This window comes from Nerophis lumbriciformis, linkage group LG04 (genome assembly GCF_033978685.3).
Source record: "Nerophis lumbriciformis linkage group LG04, RoL_Nlum_v2.1, whole genome shotgun sequence".
NCBI classification, from domain to species: Eukaryota; Metazoa; Chordata; class Actinopteri; order Syngnathiformes; family Syngnathidae; genus Nerophis; species Nerophis lumbriciformis.
The window spans coordinates 62,812,983-62,830,000 of record NC_084551.2 but is presented as its reverse complement, the minus strand read 5'-3'; the positions used below and the strand labels follow the sequence as shown (position 1 = coordinate 62,830,000).

The 17,018-nt window shown below is 34.1% G+C and overlaps 1 protein-coding gene across 4 annotated transcripts in view; it reads right to left on the bottom strand.

Moving 5' to 3' along the window:
• LOC133605425 (uncharacterized) overlaps positions 1-17,018 on the bottom strand; it is a 59,463-nt gene that overhangs the window by 12,798 nt on the left and 29,647 nt on the right. For all 4 annotated transcript variants that reach the window (XM_061958740.2, XM_061958743.2, XM_061958741.2 and 1 more), the window contains one exon: positions 2,138-2,473. In XM_061958740.2, the coding sequence (XP_061814724.2) occupies positions 2,138-2,473 (336 nt within the window). The remainder of the gene's footprint in view (positions 1-2,137; positions 2,474-17,018) is intronic.

The following is a 17,018-nucleotide window of genomic DNA, read 5'->3' as shown; positions in this document are numbered from 1 at the left end:
TGACGTTGTCACTGTCACTTGTGGTGTGCACCTTTAAAGGGCAACTGCACTTGTTTAAATGTTATCTATAGTTCACAATCATGAGAAACAAGAACAAACGTTAGTTTTTTTTTACGATTTTAAAGATGATAAAAAATATATATAGATATATATATAATGTAGTAACAGACACCTTCATAACAATATGTAATATGTACAATATACACACTGCAAGTATATATATAATGTAGTAACAGACACCTTCATAACAATATGTAATATGTACAATATACACACTGCAAGAATATATATAATGTAGTAACAGACACCTTCATAACACTATGTAATATGTACAATATACACACTGCAAGTATATATATATATATATATATATATATATATATATATATATATATATATATATATATATATATAATGTAGTAACAGAAACCTTCATAACAATATGTAATATGTACAATATACACACTGCAAGTATATATATACCCGGTAATGTAGTAACAGACACCTTCATAACACTATGTAATATGTACAATATACACACTGCAAGTATATATATATATATATATATATATATATATATATATATATATATATATATATATATATATATATATATATATATATATATATATATAATGTAGTAACAGAAACCTTCATAACAATATGTAATATGTACAATATACACACTGCAAGTATATATATAATGTAGTAACAGACACCTTCATAACAATATGTAATATGTACAATATACACACTGCAAGTATATATATAATGTAGTAACAGACACCTTCATAACAATATGTAATATGTACAATATACACACTGCAAGTATATATATAATGTAGTTACAGACACCTTCATAACAATATGTAATATGTACAATATACACACTGCAAGTATATATATAATTTAGTAACAGACACCTTCATAACAATATGTAATATGTACAATATACACACTGCAAGTATATATATAATGTAGTAACAGACACCTTCATAACAATATGTAATATGTACAATATACACACTGCAAGTATATATATAATGTAGTAACAGACACCTTCATAACAATATGTAATATGTACAATACACACACTGCAAGTATATATATATAATGTAGTAACAGACACCTTCATAATAATATGTAATATGTACAATACACACACTGCAAGAATATATATAATGTAGTAACAGACACCTTCATAACAATATGTAATATGTACAATATACACACTGCAAGAATATATATAATGTAGTAACAGACACCTTCATAACAATATGTAATATGTACAATATACACACTGCAAGTATATATATAATGTAGTAACAGACACCTTCATAACAATATGTAATATGTACAATATACACACTGCAAGAATATATATAATGTAGTAACAGACACCTTCATAACAATATGTAATGTGTACAATATACACACTGCAAGTATATATATAATGTAGTAACAGACACCTTCATAACACTATGTAATATGTACAATATACACACTGCAAGTATATATGTATATATAATGTAGTAACAGACACCTTCATAACAATATGTAATATGTACAATATACACACTGCAAGAATATATATAATGTAGTAACAGACACCTTCATAACAATATGTAATATGTACAATATACACACTGCAAGTATATATATAATGTAGTAACAGACACCTTCATAACAATATGTAATATGTACAATATACACACTGCAAGTATATATATATAATGTAGTAACAGACACCTTCATAACAATATGTAATATGTACAATACACACACTGCAAGAATATATATAATGTAGTAACAGACACCTTCATAACAATATGTAATATGTACAATATACACACTGCAAGTATATATATAATGTAGTAACAGACACCTTCATAACAATATGTAATATGTACAATATACACACTGCAAGAATATATATAATGTAGTAACAGACACCTTCATAACAATATGTAATATGTACAATATTTACCGTATTTTGATCATTTGAATCATTTTGTGCATTGATTTCTGTTTCCATAGCTGACTTCTGGCACCATGTGTGTTCCTACTTCCAGAATCAAACACAAGTGTCTTCTAATCATGGCAGACTTGGTAATAACAACAACATCCAGCTCCTTACCAAAAACCCTCAGCTGAACCGGTCTGGAGTTCCCCGTCATGCCAGTGGAGGCCAGAGGTTCCACCTCCACCGTGTACGTCCCCGCGTCCTCCAGCCGGGCGCTGCCGATGCGCAGCTGCGTGGCCGTGATGGTGACCCGGCCGCGGAACTGCGGCACGTCGTTGATGACGGGCGCGCCCCCAACCCACAGACCCAAGGTGTCCCCCTCGTAGAGCCAGGTCATGGACAGCACGTCGGGAGTGGTCAGCACCGTGAACTGGATCTCAGTGCCGGTCAGGACCAGGACGGGGTCGGTCTGGAACTGGATCTGGACCTGGTCCTGGGCCTGCACCAGGGCTGGAGGGCACACGAGCTTTGTTGATATCACACATTGAAACAACTTAGGTTGACACCCAAGACAATAACTAGTCAATAATACAGTAAATAGGAAGAAAAAAAAAAATCATATTCTTTTTCAAAAAATGTTGCATTAATAACAAACATAAATGTGCTAAACAAAAACAGGAAGATTTTTTATTTTTTATTTTTTTAAGTTAAATCTTTTTACACTTACGACAGAATAAATATTACTATATTCATTAAAAATGTGTTTAATGGAGTTCAAAGAGTAATATGTGTCTTTAGATCCTGTTCATGAGCACCAAACGTCAGAGGTGGGTAGAGTAGCCAGAAATTGTACTCAAGTAAGAGTACTGTTACTTTAGAGATTTATTACTCAAGTAAAAGTAAGGAGTAGTCACCCAAATATTTACTTGAGTAAAAGTAAAAAGTATGTTGTGAAAAAACTACTCAAGTACTGAGTAACTGATGAGTAACATATACACACACACACACACACACACACACATACATACATATATATATATATATATATATATATATATACACACACACACATATATATATATACACATATACAGTATATAAACATACATTGATACTTTGAGTACCTTGAAGGTAGAAAAGCGCTATACAAGTATAACCCATTTATCATTTATTTATTATATATACAGTATATAATTTATATGTATTTATTTTGCCGTTTTTGTTTACATGTTAAAGGTGTTTTAATGAATATACATGCATGTTTAACACATATAGATTCCTTTTTCATGAAAACAAGAATATAAGTTGGTGTATTACCTGATTCTGATGACTTGCATTGATTGTAATCAGACAGTCGTGATGATAACGTCCACGTTTTCAAATGGAGGAGAAAAAAAGTTCCTCCTTTCTGTCTAATACCACATGAAAGTGGTTGGTTTTTGGCTTCTTATTTGTCCAGCTTCCATATTCGTTTTTATACACTTTACAAGAAATACATTGGCGGCAAACTCCGTAGCTTGCTAGCTTGTTTGCGCTGGCTTTCGGAGACTCTTATTTTGAAAGCGCAGGCGCGATGGAGCAGCACTTTTATTGTGAAGACAGGAACTGTGCAGTCAGTCTTTAGGCTTTTGACGGGATGTACGGTTGAAATAAAAAAAGGGTCTTTTTTCCTTCACACTTTTGATTGATTGATTGGAACTTTTATTAGTAGATTGCACAGTACAGTAAATATTCCGTACAATTGACCACTAAATGGTAACACCCCAATAAGTTTTTCAACTTGTTTAAGTCAGGTCATGTGACCCCTGGCTCTGTTTGATTGGTCCAACGTCACCAGTGACTGCATCTGATTGGTGGAACGGAGTGAACGTCACCAGTGACTGCATTTGTTGAAACGCGGGCACTTTGAAAGTCTGTCTGACAGACCAAAACAAACAAAGCGTGCATTAACAGATGGATAAAAATTAGTAGCGAGTAGCGAGCTGAATGTAGATAAAAGTAGCGGAGTAAAAGTAGCGGAGTAAAAGTAGCGGAGTAAAAGTAGCGTTTCTTCTCTATAAATATACTCAAGTAAAAGTAAAAGTATGTTGCATTAAAACTACTCTTAGAAGTACAATTTATCCCAAAAGTTACTCAAGTAGATGTAACGGAGTAAATGTAGCGCGTTACTACCCACCTCTGCCAAACGTGAGGGAAAAAATGGTCTAGAAACAAAAAGTAGGCTTCACTACACATCCTAAAACAACCTCATATATCACTAGTCGGTGGTTTTATTATTTAGTTTTTCCTTAGTAGTATTTCAAGTTGAGTTTGGGCAGTACAATACTGTGGAGAGGCGGAGCCGGCAGTCTGACAGCGAGGCAGGGCACACCAAGATGGTGGCGAGGCGGAGCGCGCCGAGATCAACGCCACAAATATTACCAGGTGCGTGGATCGCCCAGCTGGGCACAATTAAATAATCCTCTCACACTGTGTAAAAGGGGCGGCAGCCGGAATGTGAGGGAGAGAGGCGGAGATGAGAGACAGAGCCAACGAGAAGCGGATGCTGAGCGAGAGCGCAAAAGAGCCCAAGGAAGGCGACACACGCAGCTGAAAAGCTGGAGCGGAGAAGGACGCAGGACACGGCAAGGCTGAAAAACAACTCGGAAGAGACTTTTATTTATTGAAAAATAAAAGAAGTCTACACCTGCTCAACAATGTCCTTCCTTGGTGGTCCTTGAAACCTGCACGACGGCAAGAGGCTGTCACAAATATGTTTCCTAATGAATTAACTATTATGGTATTAACGGTGATTTCAAAGGCAATCAAAATTAAAGCTGCAAGCAGCATTGGTCGGGCCCGCATATTTGGCAGGTGCTAGTCCTAAATGTCCCAATACTTTTGTCCAGTGATAGTCATAAGTTTTTAGTCTGAAGTGTCCCAAGACTTTTGTCTAGTGTACCTACCTTGTCTGCATTGTGTGGGCACGTTGGTGCTTCCTGCTTTTAAGCAGCCATCTTAAAAAAACAGCAGCGCAGCAGCATCAGCGCAGCGGGTCTTTGAAGGGTCATAAAATCAAAACCGGAGCAGATAGAAAAAAAGCGCTTCTGTCATTGTAATCACAAGGGTTCAATCTCTCTCCTGTGTTAGTTTGAAGGCGAAACGACAAACGCGCTCAGAGGAGTTCGTTTTTGAAGGAAGGTGACCGGTTTTTACAAAAAAATTGTTTTGAAGGGGGAATAGAAAACTTCCTGTTGATTTTTGCTGGGTGTTGTCAATTTATGAAATGTAGGTCTAAGTGAGACCTACATAGAGGTTTTTGTTTCATGTCTCTCCGACCTTCCCAGTGGGAGTTACAGGCAGTTTTGTCATTTTTTTCTTCCGAGGAGCAGTGTTTTTTTGCGTTTTATTAAAAAAATTGCAGTAGAGCGCAATTTTGAGATTTGGGGTTAGGTTTTTTTTTAGATCGCAATGTTTGCCAGTCCTGATGTGTGCGTTCAGTTTGGTGAGTTTTGAAGCATGTTAAGGGGGTCAAATTACAGCTCAAAGAGGCAAAAGTGACTGTTTTTAGTACTTTTTTGTCTTGAAGGGGGAATTTCCAACTTCCTGTTGATTTTAGCCCGAGAATGTACAATTATTAAATCTAGATCTGAGTCAGACCTACATAGAAGTTTTTGTTTCATGTCTCTCCGACCTTCCTAGTGGGAGTTACAGGCAGCCTAGTTTTTTTTTTTTCCTAGGGGGCGCTAGAGCGCAATTTTGAGTTTTGAGGTTAGGTTTTTTTGATAAAAAGTTTTGCCGTATATTACTGATGTGTGTGTAAAATTTGGTGAGTTTTGAAGTATGTTAAGGGGGTCAAATTACAGCGCAAAGTTGCGGAAGAATAATAATAAAAAGTTTTGCCGTATATTACTGATGTGTGTGTAAAATTTGGTGAGTTTTGAAGTATGTTAAGGGGGTCAAATTACAGCGCAAAGTTGCGGAAGAATAATAATAATAAAAAGTTTTGCCGTATATTACTGATGTGTGTGTAAAATTTGGTGAGTTTTGAAGTATGTTAAGGGGGTCAAATTACAGCGCAAAGTTGCGGAAAAATAATAATAAAAAGTTTTGCCGTATATTACTGATGTGTGTGTAAAATTTGGTGAGTTTTGAAGTATGTTAAGGGGGTCAAATTACAGCGCAAAGTTGCGGAAGAATAATAATAATAAAACGTTTTGCCGTATATTACTGATGTGTGTGTAAAATTTGGTGAGTTTTGAAGTATGTTAAGGGGGTCAAATTACAGCGCAAAGTTGCGGAAGAATAATAATAAAAAGTTTTGCCGTATATTACTGATGTGTGTGTAAAATTTGGTGAGTTTTGAAGTATGTTAAGGGGGTCAAATTACAGCGCAAAGTTGCGGAAGAATAATAATAATAAAAAGTTTTGCCGTATATTACTGATGTGTGTGTAAAATTTGGTGAGTTTTGAAGTATGTTAAGGGGGTCAAATTACAGCGCAAAGTTGCGGAAAAATAATAATAAAAAGTTTTGCCGTATATTACTGATGTGTGTGTAAAATTTGGTGAGTTTTGAAGTATGTTAAGGGGGTCAAATTACAGCGCAAAGTTGCGGAAGAATAATAATAATAAAACGTTTTGCCGTATATTACTGATGTGTGTGTAAAATTTGGTGAGTTTTGAAGTATGTTAAGGGGGTCAAATTACAGCGCAAAGTTGCGGAAGAATAATAATAAAAAGTTTTGCCGTATATTACTGATGTGTGTGTAAAATTTGGTGAGTTTTGAAGTATGTTAAGGGGGTCAAATTACAGCGCAAAGTTGCGGAAGAATAATAATAATAAAAAGTTTTGCCGTATATTACTGATGTGTGTGTAAAATTTGGTGAGTTTTGAAGTATGTTAAGGGGGTCAAATTACAGCGCAAAGTTGCGGAAGAATAATAATAATAAAAAGTTTTGCCGTATATTACTGATGTGTGTGTAAAATTTGGTGAGTTTTGAAGTATGTTAAGGGGGTCAAATTACAGCGCAAAGTTGCGGAAGAATAATAAAAATAAAACCTTAGAAATTCAATAGGTCCTTATGTCCCATTGCATAAGGACTCCCTTTGGGAGTCCTTTTGCAATGGGCCATGCGGGCCCTAATAATGGTGATGATCATTCTGGACGTCGTCGTCCACAAAGTATGTGTCAAAAGTGCACAACAGAAAACTATCCCATTAGCATTAAAGCTACAGACGTGTTGCCAGTAGGGAAAGTACTTTAAAACGGTGTAAATTCTGGACAAGACACCTTCATGGCACTTCTGAGACTACTTTAAAAAACACTACAACATGGAAACTTTTCAGTGAAAAAGAACTTATGATGACCCTTAGAGATGACGTCTACTTCCACTTTCTGCTGCAATAATCAAGTATCTTGTCTCAATTTACATATTTTGGTCCTCAGAGGGATTCCGATGTCCACTTTTAAAAATCACATGACCTTTTTCCATTGTTCCACAGTCCAATACTTGTGTTCTTTGCAAAGGAACACACTTATTAGCCTTTCTCTACACTGCATCAGCACAAAGATGATTCATCGCTGCAGTCATTAAAGACCTGACTCTCGGCAAAAGTCCGTTTTTAACACTGCTTTTCAAACTTTACCACCTCAGAAAGCACTTGGCTCTCCAAGTAGCACCATAGTGACCAACATTAAAATACAGTAGTGTAAGGCAGAGGATTTATTTAAACAAGTATATTCATTATTTTATTATTATGTAACATAGCACACAGTTAAAATAGTAAGACTGGGTTAGAACTAGGGTTGTACGGTATACCGGTACTAGTATAGTATTGCGGTACTAATTAATCAAAAACGGTACTATACTCTGTTTGAAAAGTACCTGTTCGCCATATTTTTTTTTATTATTTTCTTTTAACGGGCATGACAAAGCGTCGTCACGTCATGACATTGCTGGTTTTACCAGCAGAGGAGCATGTTGGGCAGCGCACACACACAGAGTACTTACAAGCAGACACAGTGTGTAGACAGAAAAGGGAGAATGGATGCATTTTGGTGTAAAAAGTAAAGATAAAGGTGAAGTTATAACACTGAAACACCCTCAGGAAGAGCTGCTTTAAGACATGGCTAGCTAGCTAGCAGCTAACATCCATCCACAGTGTTTTAGCTACTTCTAAATCACTAATCCTGGCCTCCATGGCGACAAATAAAGTAAGTTTCTTACACGTATCATTATCACTGGAGGACGAGGAATAGCTAAAGGAATATTACTGGCAAGAGTTTTCATTTCAAGAAAATAGATTTTATACTTGCAAAACGTTTTTTTACTTCCAGAAAATTGTTTTTTGACTTGCTAATATTTTTTTTAATTGAAAACATTTGTTTTTTACTTGCAGAATTTATTTGTTTTGCAAATCGTTTTTTTATTGAAGGAATTTGTGGTTTGACTTGTGAATCATTTTTTTACTTGCAGAAAAGTGTTTTTATACTTGCAAATCGTTTTTTCTCACATAAAATATTTTTTTTTACTTGCTAATATTTTTTTTAATTAAAAAAAAATGTTTAACTTGTAAATAAATGTTATTTTTATTTGCAAATCTTTTTTTTTTATTGAAGGAATTTGTGGTTTGACTTGTGAATCATTTTTTTACTTGCAGAAAAGTGTTTTTATACTTGCAAATCGTTTTTTTCTCACATAAAATATTTTTTTTTACTTGCTAATAATTTTTTTAATTCAAAAAAAATGTTTAACTTGTAAATAAATGTTATTTTTACTTGCAAATCTTTTTTTTTATTGAAAGAATTTGTGGTTTGACTTGTGAATCATTTTTTTACTTGCAGAAAAGTGTTTTTATACTTGCAAATCATTTTTTTCTCACATAAAATATTTTTTTTTACTTGCTAATAATTTTTTTAATTCAAAAAAAATGTTTAACTTGTAAATAAATGTTATTTTTACTTGCAAATCTTTTTTTTTTATTGAAGGAATTTGTGGTTTGACTTGTGAATCATTTTTTTACTTGCAGAAAAGTGTTTTTATACTTGCAAATCGTTTTTTTCCTCACATAAAATATTTTTTTTTACTTGCTAATCATTTTTTTAATTCAAAAAAATGTTTTAACTTGTAAATAAATGTTATTTTTATTTGCAAATCTTTTTTTTTAATTGAAGGAATTTGTGGTTTGACTTGTGAATCATTTTTTTACTTGCAGAAAAGTGTTTTTATACTTGCAAATTGTTTTTTTCTCACATAAAAATTTTTTTTTTTACTTGCTAATAATTTTTTTAATTAAAAAAAATGTTTAACTTGTAAATAAATGTTATTTTTATTTGAAAATCTTTTTTTTTATTGAAGGAATTTGTGGTTTGACTTGTGAATAATTTTTTTACTTGCAGAAAAGTGTTTTTATACTTGCAAATCGTTTTTTCTCACATAAAATATTTTTTTTTACTTGCTAATAATTTTTTTAATTCAAAAAAATGTTTAACTTGTAAATAAATGTTATTTTTACTTGCAAATCTTTTTTTTTTATTGAAGGAATTTGTGGTTTGACTTGTGAATCATTTTTTTACTTGCAGAAAAGTGTTTTTATACTTGCAAATCGTTTTTTTCCTCACATAAAATATTTTTTTTTACTTGCTAATCATTTTTTTAATTCAAAAAAATGTTTTAACTTGTAAATAAATGTTATTTTTATTTGCAAATTTTTTTTTTTAATTGAAGGAATTTGTTGTTTGACTTGTGAATCATTTTTTTACTTGCAGAAAAGTGTTTTTATACTTGCAAATCGTTTTTTTCTCACATAAAATATTTTTTTTTTACTTGCTAATCATTTTTTTAATTCAAAAAAAATGTTTAACTTGTAAATAAATGTTATTTTTATTTGCAAATCTTTTTTTTTAATTGAAGGAATTTGTTGTTTGACTTGTGAATCATTTTTTTACTTGCAGAAAAGTGTTTTTATACTTGCAAATCGTTTTTTTCTCACATAAAATATTTTTTTTTACTTGCTAATCATTTTTTTAATTCAAAAAAATTTTTTTACTTGTAAATAAATGTTATTTTTATTTGCAAATCTTTTTTGTTATTTAAAAAAAATGTTTTTTAACTTGTAAATAAATGTTTTACTTGCAGAAAATTATTTATATTTGCAAATAATTGTTTTAATTGAAGAAAATTGAGGTTTGACTTGCAAATCATTTTTTTACTTGCAGAAAAGGGTTTTTATACTTGCTAATTGTTTTTTTGTAGAAAATGATTTTTATACTTATTAATCATTTTTTTAACTGAAGAAAATTGTAGTTTGACTTGCAAATCGTTTTTTTTACTTGCAGAAAATAGTTTTTATACTTGTGGATCATTTTTTTTACTTGCAGAAAATTATTTTTTATTTGCAAATCGGGTTTTTTTTTATTGAAGAAAAATTGCGGTTTGATTTGCGAATCATTTTTTTGCATGCAGAAAGTCCTCAAAACGTATGCATGGTCCGTCCTACTTTACTGTGAATGTTGTTGGATTTTAAACAATCGACAACTGAGAAAATTAGAGACAACTGAAATGTGGTTCTTCAGAAAAATACTCCACATATCAGGGACTGAAAAGAGAAGTCATGAAGAGGTGTTGGCGAAGGCAAAAACAAGAAGATCTCTTATTGCAACGATTCGAAATAGGCAGCTGGTATTCCTGGGACATATCATTAGAAAAACTGATGTTAACAGGAAAACTAGCAGGAAAGAAAGCTCTAGGTCGACAATGAACAACAAAGATCAACATCCATCCATTTTCTACCGCTTGTCCCTTTTGGGGTTGCGGGGGGTGCTGTATATATACACAGGTAAAAGCCAGTAAATTAGAATATTTTGAAAAACTTGATTTATTTCAGTAATTGCATTCAAAGGGTGTAACTTGTACATTATATTTATTCATTGCACACAGACTGATGCATTCAAATGTTTATTTCATTTAATTTTGATGATTTGAAGTGGCAACAAATGAAAATCCAAAATTCCGTGTGTCACAAAATTAGAATATTGTGTAAGGGTTAAATTTTGAAGACACCTGGTGCCACAAACTAATCAGCTGATTAACTCAAAACACCTGCAAAGGGCTTTAAATGGTCTCTCAGTCCAGTTCTGAAGCCTACACAAACATGGGGAAGACTTCAGATTTGACAGCTGTCCAAAAGGCAACCATCGACACATTGCACAAGGAGGGAAAGACACAAAAGGTTATTGCTGAAGAGGCTGGCTGTTCTCAGAGCTCTGTGTCCAAACACATTAATGGAGAGGCAAAGGGAAGGAAAAACTGTGGTCAGAAAAAGTGTACAAGCGATAGGGATCACCGCGCCCTGGTCAAGATTGTGAAAAAAAAACCATTCAAAAATGTGGGGGAGATTCAGAAGGAGTGGACAGCTGCTGGAGTCAGTGCTTCAAGATCCACCAGCAAGAGACGCTTGAAAGACATGGGTTTCAACTGCCGCATACCTCGTGTCAAGCCACTGTTGACCAAGAAACAGCGCGAAAAGCGTCTCACCTGGGCTAAGGAAAAAAAGAGTTGGACTGCTGCTGAGTGGTCCAAAGTCATGTTTTCTGACGAAAGCAAATTTTGCATTTCCTTTGGAAATCGAGGTCCCAGAGTCTGGAGGAAGACAGGAGAGGCACAGGATCCACGTTGCCTGAAGTCTAGTGTAAAGTTTCCACCATCAGTGATGGTTTGGGGTGCCATGTCATCTGCTGGTGTCGGTCCACTCTGTTTCCTGAGATCCAGGGTCAACGCAGCCGTCTACCAGCAAGTTTTAGAGCACTTCATGCTTCCTGCTGCTGACCTGCTCTATGGAGATGGAGATTTCAAGTTCCAACAGGACTTGGCGCCTGCACACAGCGCAAAATCTACCCGTGCCTGGTTTACGGACCATGGTATTTCTGTTCTAAATTGGCCCGCCAACTCCCCTGACCTTAGCCCGATAGAAAATCTGTGGGGTATTGTGAAAAGGAAGATGCAGAATGCCAGACACAAAAACGCAGAAGAGTTGAAGGCCACTATCAGAGCAACCTGGGCTCTCATAACACCTGAGCAGTGCCAGAAACTCATCGACTCCATGCCACGCCGCATTAACGCAGTAATTGAGGCAAAAGGAGCTCCAACCAAGTATTGAGTATTGTACATGCTCATATTTTTCATTTTCATACTTTTCAGTTGGCCAACATTTCTAAAAATCCCTTTTTTGTATTAGCCTTAAGTAATATTCTAATTTTGTGACACACGGAATTTTGGATTTTCATTTGTTGCCACTTCAAATCATCAAAATTAAATGAAATAAACATTTGAATGCATCAGTCTGTGTGCAATGAATAAATATAATGTACAAGTTACACCTTTTGAATGCAATTACTGAAATAAATCAAGTTTTTCAAAATATTCTAATTTACTGGCTTTTACCTGTGTGTATATATATATATATATATATATATATATATATATATATATATATATATATATATATATATATATATATATATATATATATATATATATATATATATATATATTATAATGTCTCTGATCATCCATGCCTGCAAACAGGCCTAATTCCCCATAATGACTAGCAGAAACTATTATTATTTTTGTACTTGTGAAACCGTTGGGCGGAAAAGTGCAAGACACTGAGAGCCAAAATTGAAGGTTTGGGGGAGTGAAAACATCCGCAGCTTCATTCCTTCAAAGCGTTGTGGGCTCAAACACCGTTTTGCCAAATCCATTTTCAACGGGCGGCCTTGGCAAAGAAAAAAGTATTTAATTATATGAGAATGTTGCAGACGATTATTACTTGAATGATTATCTCTCATGCATGAACAGCGGGCCCTCGTCAAGGAACAAATTGAAATATAATTCAAATTGCTCATTTTCTATGCTCGTTTGCCGCAGCACACAAACACCGGAATATCTTTTGTCGTTTCGGCAGGCAGGGAAGGCGTGTGGAAGACAACAAAACACAGCGTTGGTATTTTTGCATGCTTTTAAAAGACTAAATGTGAACTTTGAGGTGTGTCTAATGAGTTAGAAATCATGCTACACACAACATATTTCTATCTTTCTCAGCCATCACAAATTCAGACTACATTAGGGGTCGGCAACCCAAAATGTTGAAAGAGCCATATTGGACCAAAACAAATTTAAAAAAAAATCTTTCTGGACGTGCAAGAACGAAAGTTGTACATGTAAACCAGGGGTGCTCATTACGTCGATCGCGAGCTACCGGTCGATCTCGGAGGGTGTGTCAGTCGATCACCAGCCAGGCATTAAAGAAATAGTCCTAAAAATGAGCGATCATAAACCTTCGCTATGACGTCACTTTCGTCACTTGATTGACATTCACGGCACCCGAGGGTCTTCTGAGATGACGCTGGCTGCTGCCAGCTCATTAAAATTACCGACAGGAAGGCGAGAAACACTTTATTTCAACAGACTGGCGCCGTACCTGTCATCAAAACTCCAAAGACCGACTGCACAGTTGCACAATAAAAGCGCTTCTTCATCCTGCCTTCGCTAACAAAATAAGAGTCTCAGAAAGCTAGCGTGCACAAGCTAGCAAGCTACGGAGTTTGCCGACAATGTATTTCTTGTAAAGTGTATACAAAGGAGTACGGAAGTTGGACGAATAAGATGCCAAAAACCAACCACTTTCATGTGGTATTGGACAGAAAGGAGGACTTTTTTTCTCCTCCATTTGAAAATGCGGACATTATCATCACTACTGTCTGATTCCAATCAATGCAAGTCATCAGAATCAGGTAATACACCAACTTATATTCTTGTCTTCATGAAAGAAAGGAATCTATATGTGTTAAACATGCTTGTATTATCTTTAAACACTTTTAACTTATTACCAATATTAACTATATGTGTTAAACATGCTTGTATAATCTTTAAACACCTTTAACTTATTAACAATATGTGTTAAACATGCTTGTATTATCTTTAAACATCTTTAAGTTGTTAACAATATTAACTATATGTGTTAAACATGCTTGTATTATCTTTAAACACCTTTAACTTATTACCAATATTAACTATAAGTGTTAAACATGCTTGTATTATCTTTAAACACCTTTAACTTGTTAACAATATTAACTATATGTGTTAAACATTCTTGTATTATCATTAAACACCTTTAATTTATTAACAATATTAACTATATATGTTAAACATGCTTGCATTATCATTAAGCATCTTTAACTTGTTAACAATATTAACTATGTGTTAAACATGCTTGCATTATCTTTAAACACCTTTAACTTATTAACTATATGTATTAAACATGCTTGCATTATCATTAAGCATCTTTAACTTGTTAACAATATTAACTATGTGTTAAACATGCTTGCATTATCTTTAAACACCTTTAACTTATTAACTATATGTATTAAACATGCTTGTATTATCATTAAACACCTTTAACTTGTAAACAAAAACATATATTTCATAAATAAGTAAATATAAATGATATATATGAATGAGGTAGATCCCCACGACTTGATCAATTGAAAAGTAGCTCGCCTGCAGAAAAAGTGTGAGCACCCCTGATGTAAACAAAATACGGTGCGTTCAAGGACCGCCGAAATGAGTAGGACAAAACGGCGCCCGTTGTGGCTTGTGCAGCCCTTTGAGACACTTGTGATTTAGGGCTATAGAAATAAACATTGATTGATTGATAGAAATACTCTTGTTTGATATAAACAGTGCATTTCTAACAATTAGGAAGGTTTGTGTCATGTTTGCTCTCTTACAGGAACAATATTAAAACAAAAATTATATTTTTTTTCCACCATCTTTTCCATTTTCATACATTTTTGAAAAAGCTCCAGTGAGCCACTAGGGCGGCGCTAAAGAGTCGCATGCAGGTTGCCGACCCCCGTACTAGATCAATAAAATGCATTTTATACAACAACTATCATGCTGTAAGTACACAGTATAAGTGTATACTTATGTACATACAGTAAGTATCACAAGTATTTATCATCCTAGTACAGGTCTGGGCAAATGAAGGCCCGGGGGCCACATGCGGCCCCTTAAGCTTTTCAATCTGGCCCGCCGGACATTCCCAAATAATATTTTTACATCTTTAAGATGTAAAGTGTAGCTGCCATTATGATGTGTACTCATGTTCTCTAATGACCGTAAGTCTTCAACTGTACTAAGTCTTTACATGCTTGGAGTCTGCGCTTTTGCATGATATACTAGTTACTATGGTCATCTAATTAGTTACTATGGTCCTCTAATTAGTTACTATGGTCCTCTAATTAGTTATATGGTCGTCTAATTAGTTACTATGGTCATCTAATTAGTTACTATGGTCATCTAATTAGTTATACAGTCATCTAATTAGTTACTATGGTCAACTAATTAGTTACTATGGTCCTCTAATTAGTTACTATGGTCATCTAATTAGTTACTATGGTCCTCTAATTAGTTATATGGTCATCTAATTAGTTACTATGGTCATCTAAATAGTTACTATGGTCCTCTAATTAGTTACTATGGTCCTCTAATTAGTTACTATGGTCATCTAATTAGTTATATGATCATCTAATTAGTTATACATGGTCCTCTAATTAGTTACTATGGTCATCGAATTAGTTATACGGTCATCTAATTAGTTACTATGGTCAACTAATTAGTTACTATGGTCCTCTAATTAGTTACTATGGTCATCTAATTAGTTATATGGTCATCTAATTAGTTACTATGGTCCTCTAATTAGTTATATGGTCATCTAATTAGTTACTATGGTCATCTAAATAGTTACTATGGTCCTCTAATGAGTTACTATGGTCATCTAATTAGTTATATGGTCATCTAATGAGTTACTATGGTCCTCTAATTAAATCAATCAATCAATCAATGTTTATTTATATAGCCCTAAATCACAAGTGTCTCAAAGGGCTGCACAAGCCACAACGACATCCTCGGTACAGAGCCCACATAAGGGCAAGGAAAAACTCACCCCAGTGGGACGTCGATGTGAATGACTATGAGAAACCTTGGAGAGGACTGCATATGTGGGTGACCCCCCCCCTCTAGGGGAGACCGAAAGCAATGGATGTCAAGTGGGTCTGACATAATATTGTGAGAGCCCAGTCCATAGAATTAGTTACTATGGTCCTCTAATTAGTTACTATGGTCCTCTAATTAGTTACTATGGTAATATAACTAGTTACTATGGTAATGTAAGTGACAGCAGGTCAGACGAGGCACCAAGCAGTGTGGGTGGGGAGTGTTTCCACAGAGTGTTTCCAGAGTGTGAAATGTGGGTGTCAGGGACAGACGTGGAAGGAGATTTTCACTACAAAGTTCTAAAGCTTAGTGGTAGATCACATATATCAGATTGTAGGTGGGTTTATTTTTTACCCTTTACGTTCATATTTCGCTGTTTGTCGCATTTTTTGTCGCGTTTTGCTTGATTGTAAAATATGCGGATGGAGAGGGGGTGTGACGTTCATATGTTGTCAATATTCAGTGTTTTATCCTTCAAAGAAAAATGTAAAATTCCATTCCGTTTTTTAAGGCGGTCTGTCAAAACGTTTTTAGCATTCAATCAGACGTTATTGTGAGGTTTTGTATTAGTGTTCTTAAAAATAGATATACATATGAAAAAAATGTCTCTAAATTTGGCCCCCCAGTCAAAATAATTGCCCAGGCCTGCTCTTGATGAACTTCAAATCTATCGATTATAAGTCTTTACTTTTTTTCTCATGGATTTTTTTTGTGTGTGTTTATTTTATGCCTTTTTTTTTTCCAAAGAGAACTTTTTTTTTTATGTGGCAAACACAAAGTTTGCAATATTTTCTTTCAACAAATATTTCAAAGTGGAATTTTTGAGGAGAAGTAAATGGAGCCTTAAATAGGTCAATAATTCATAACATTAATTTTGATTCATTATTTTTTTTTTGAGTAATAACAGCTAAAAAAGAAAACAATTTTTTGTCATTAGAGTCAACATTGCAACTTTTTCTCGTTACATTTAAACTTTTTTTGCTATTTAATTAGGGCCCGCATGGCCCATTGTATAAG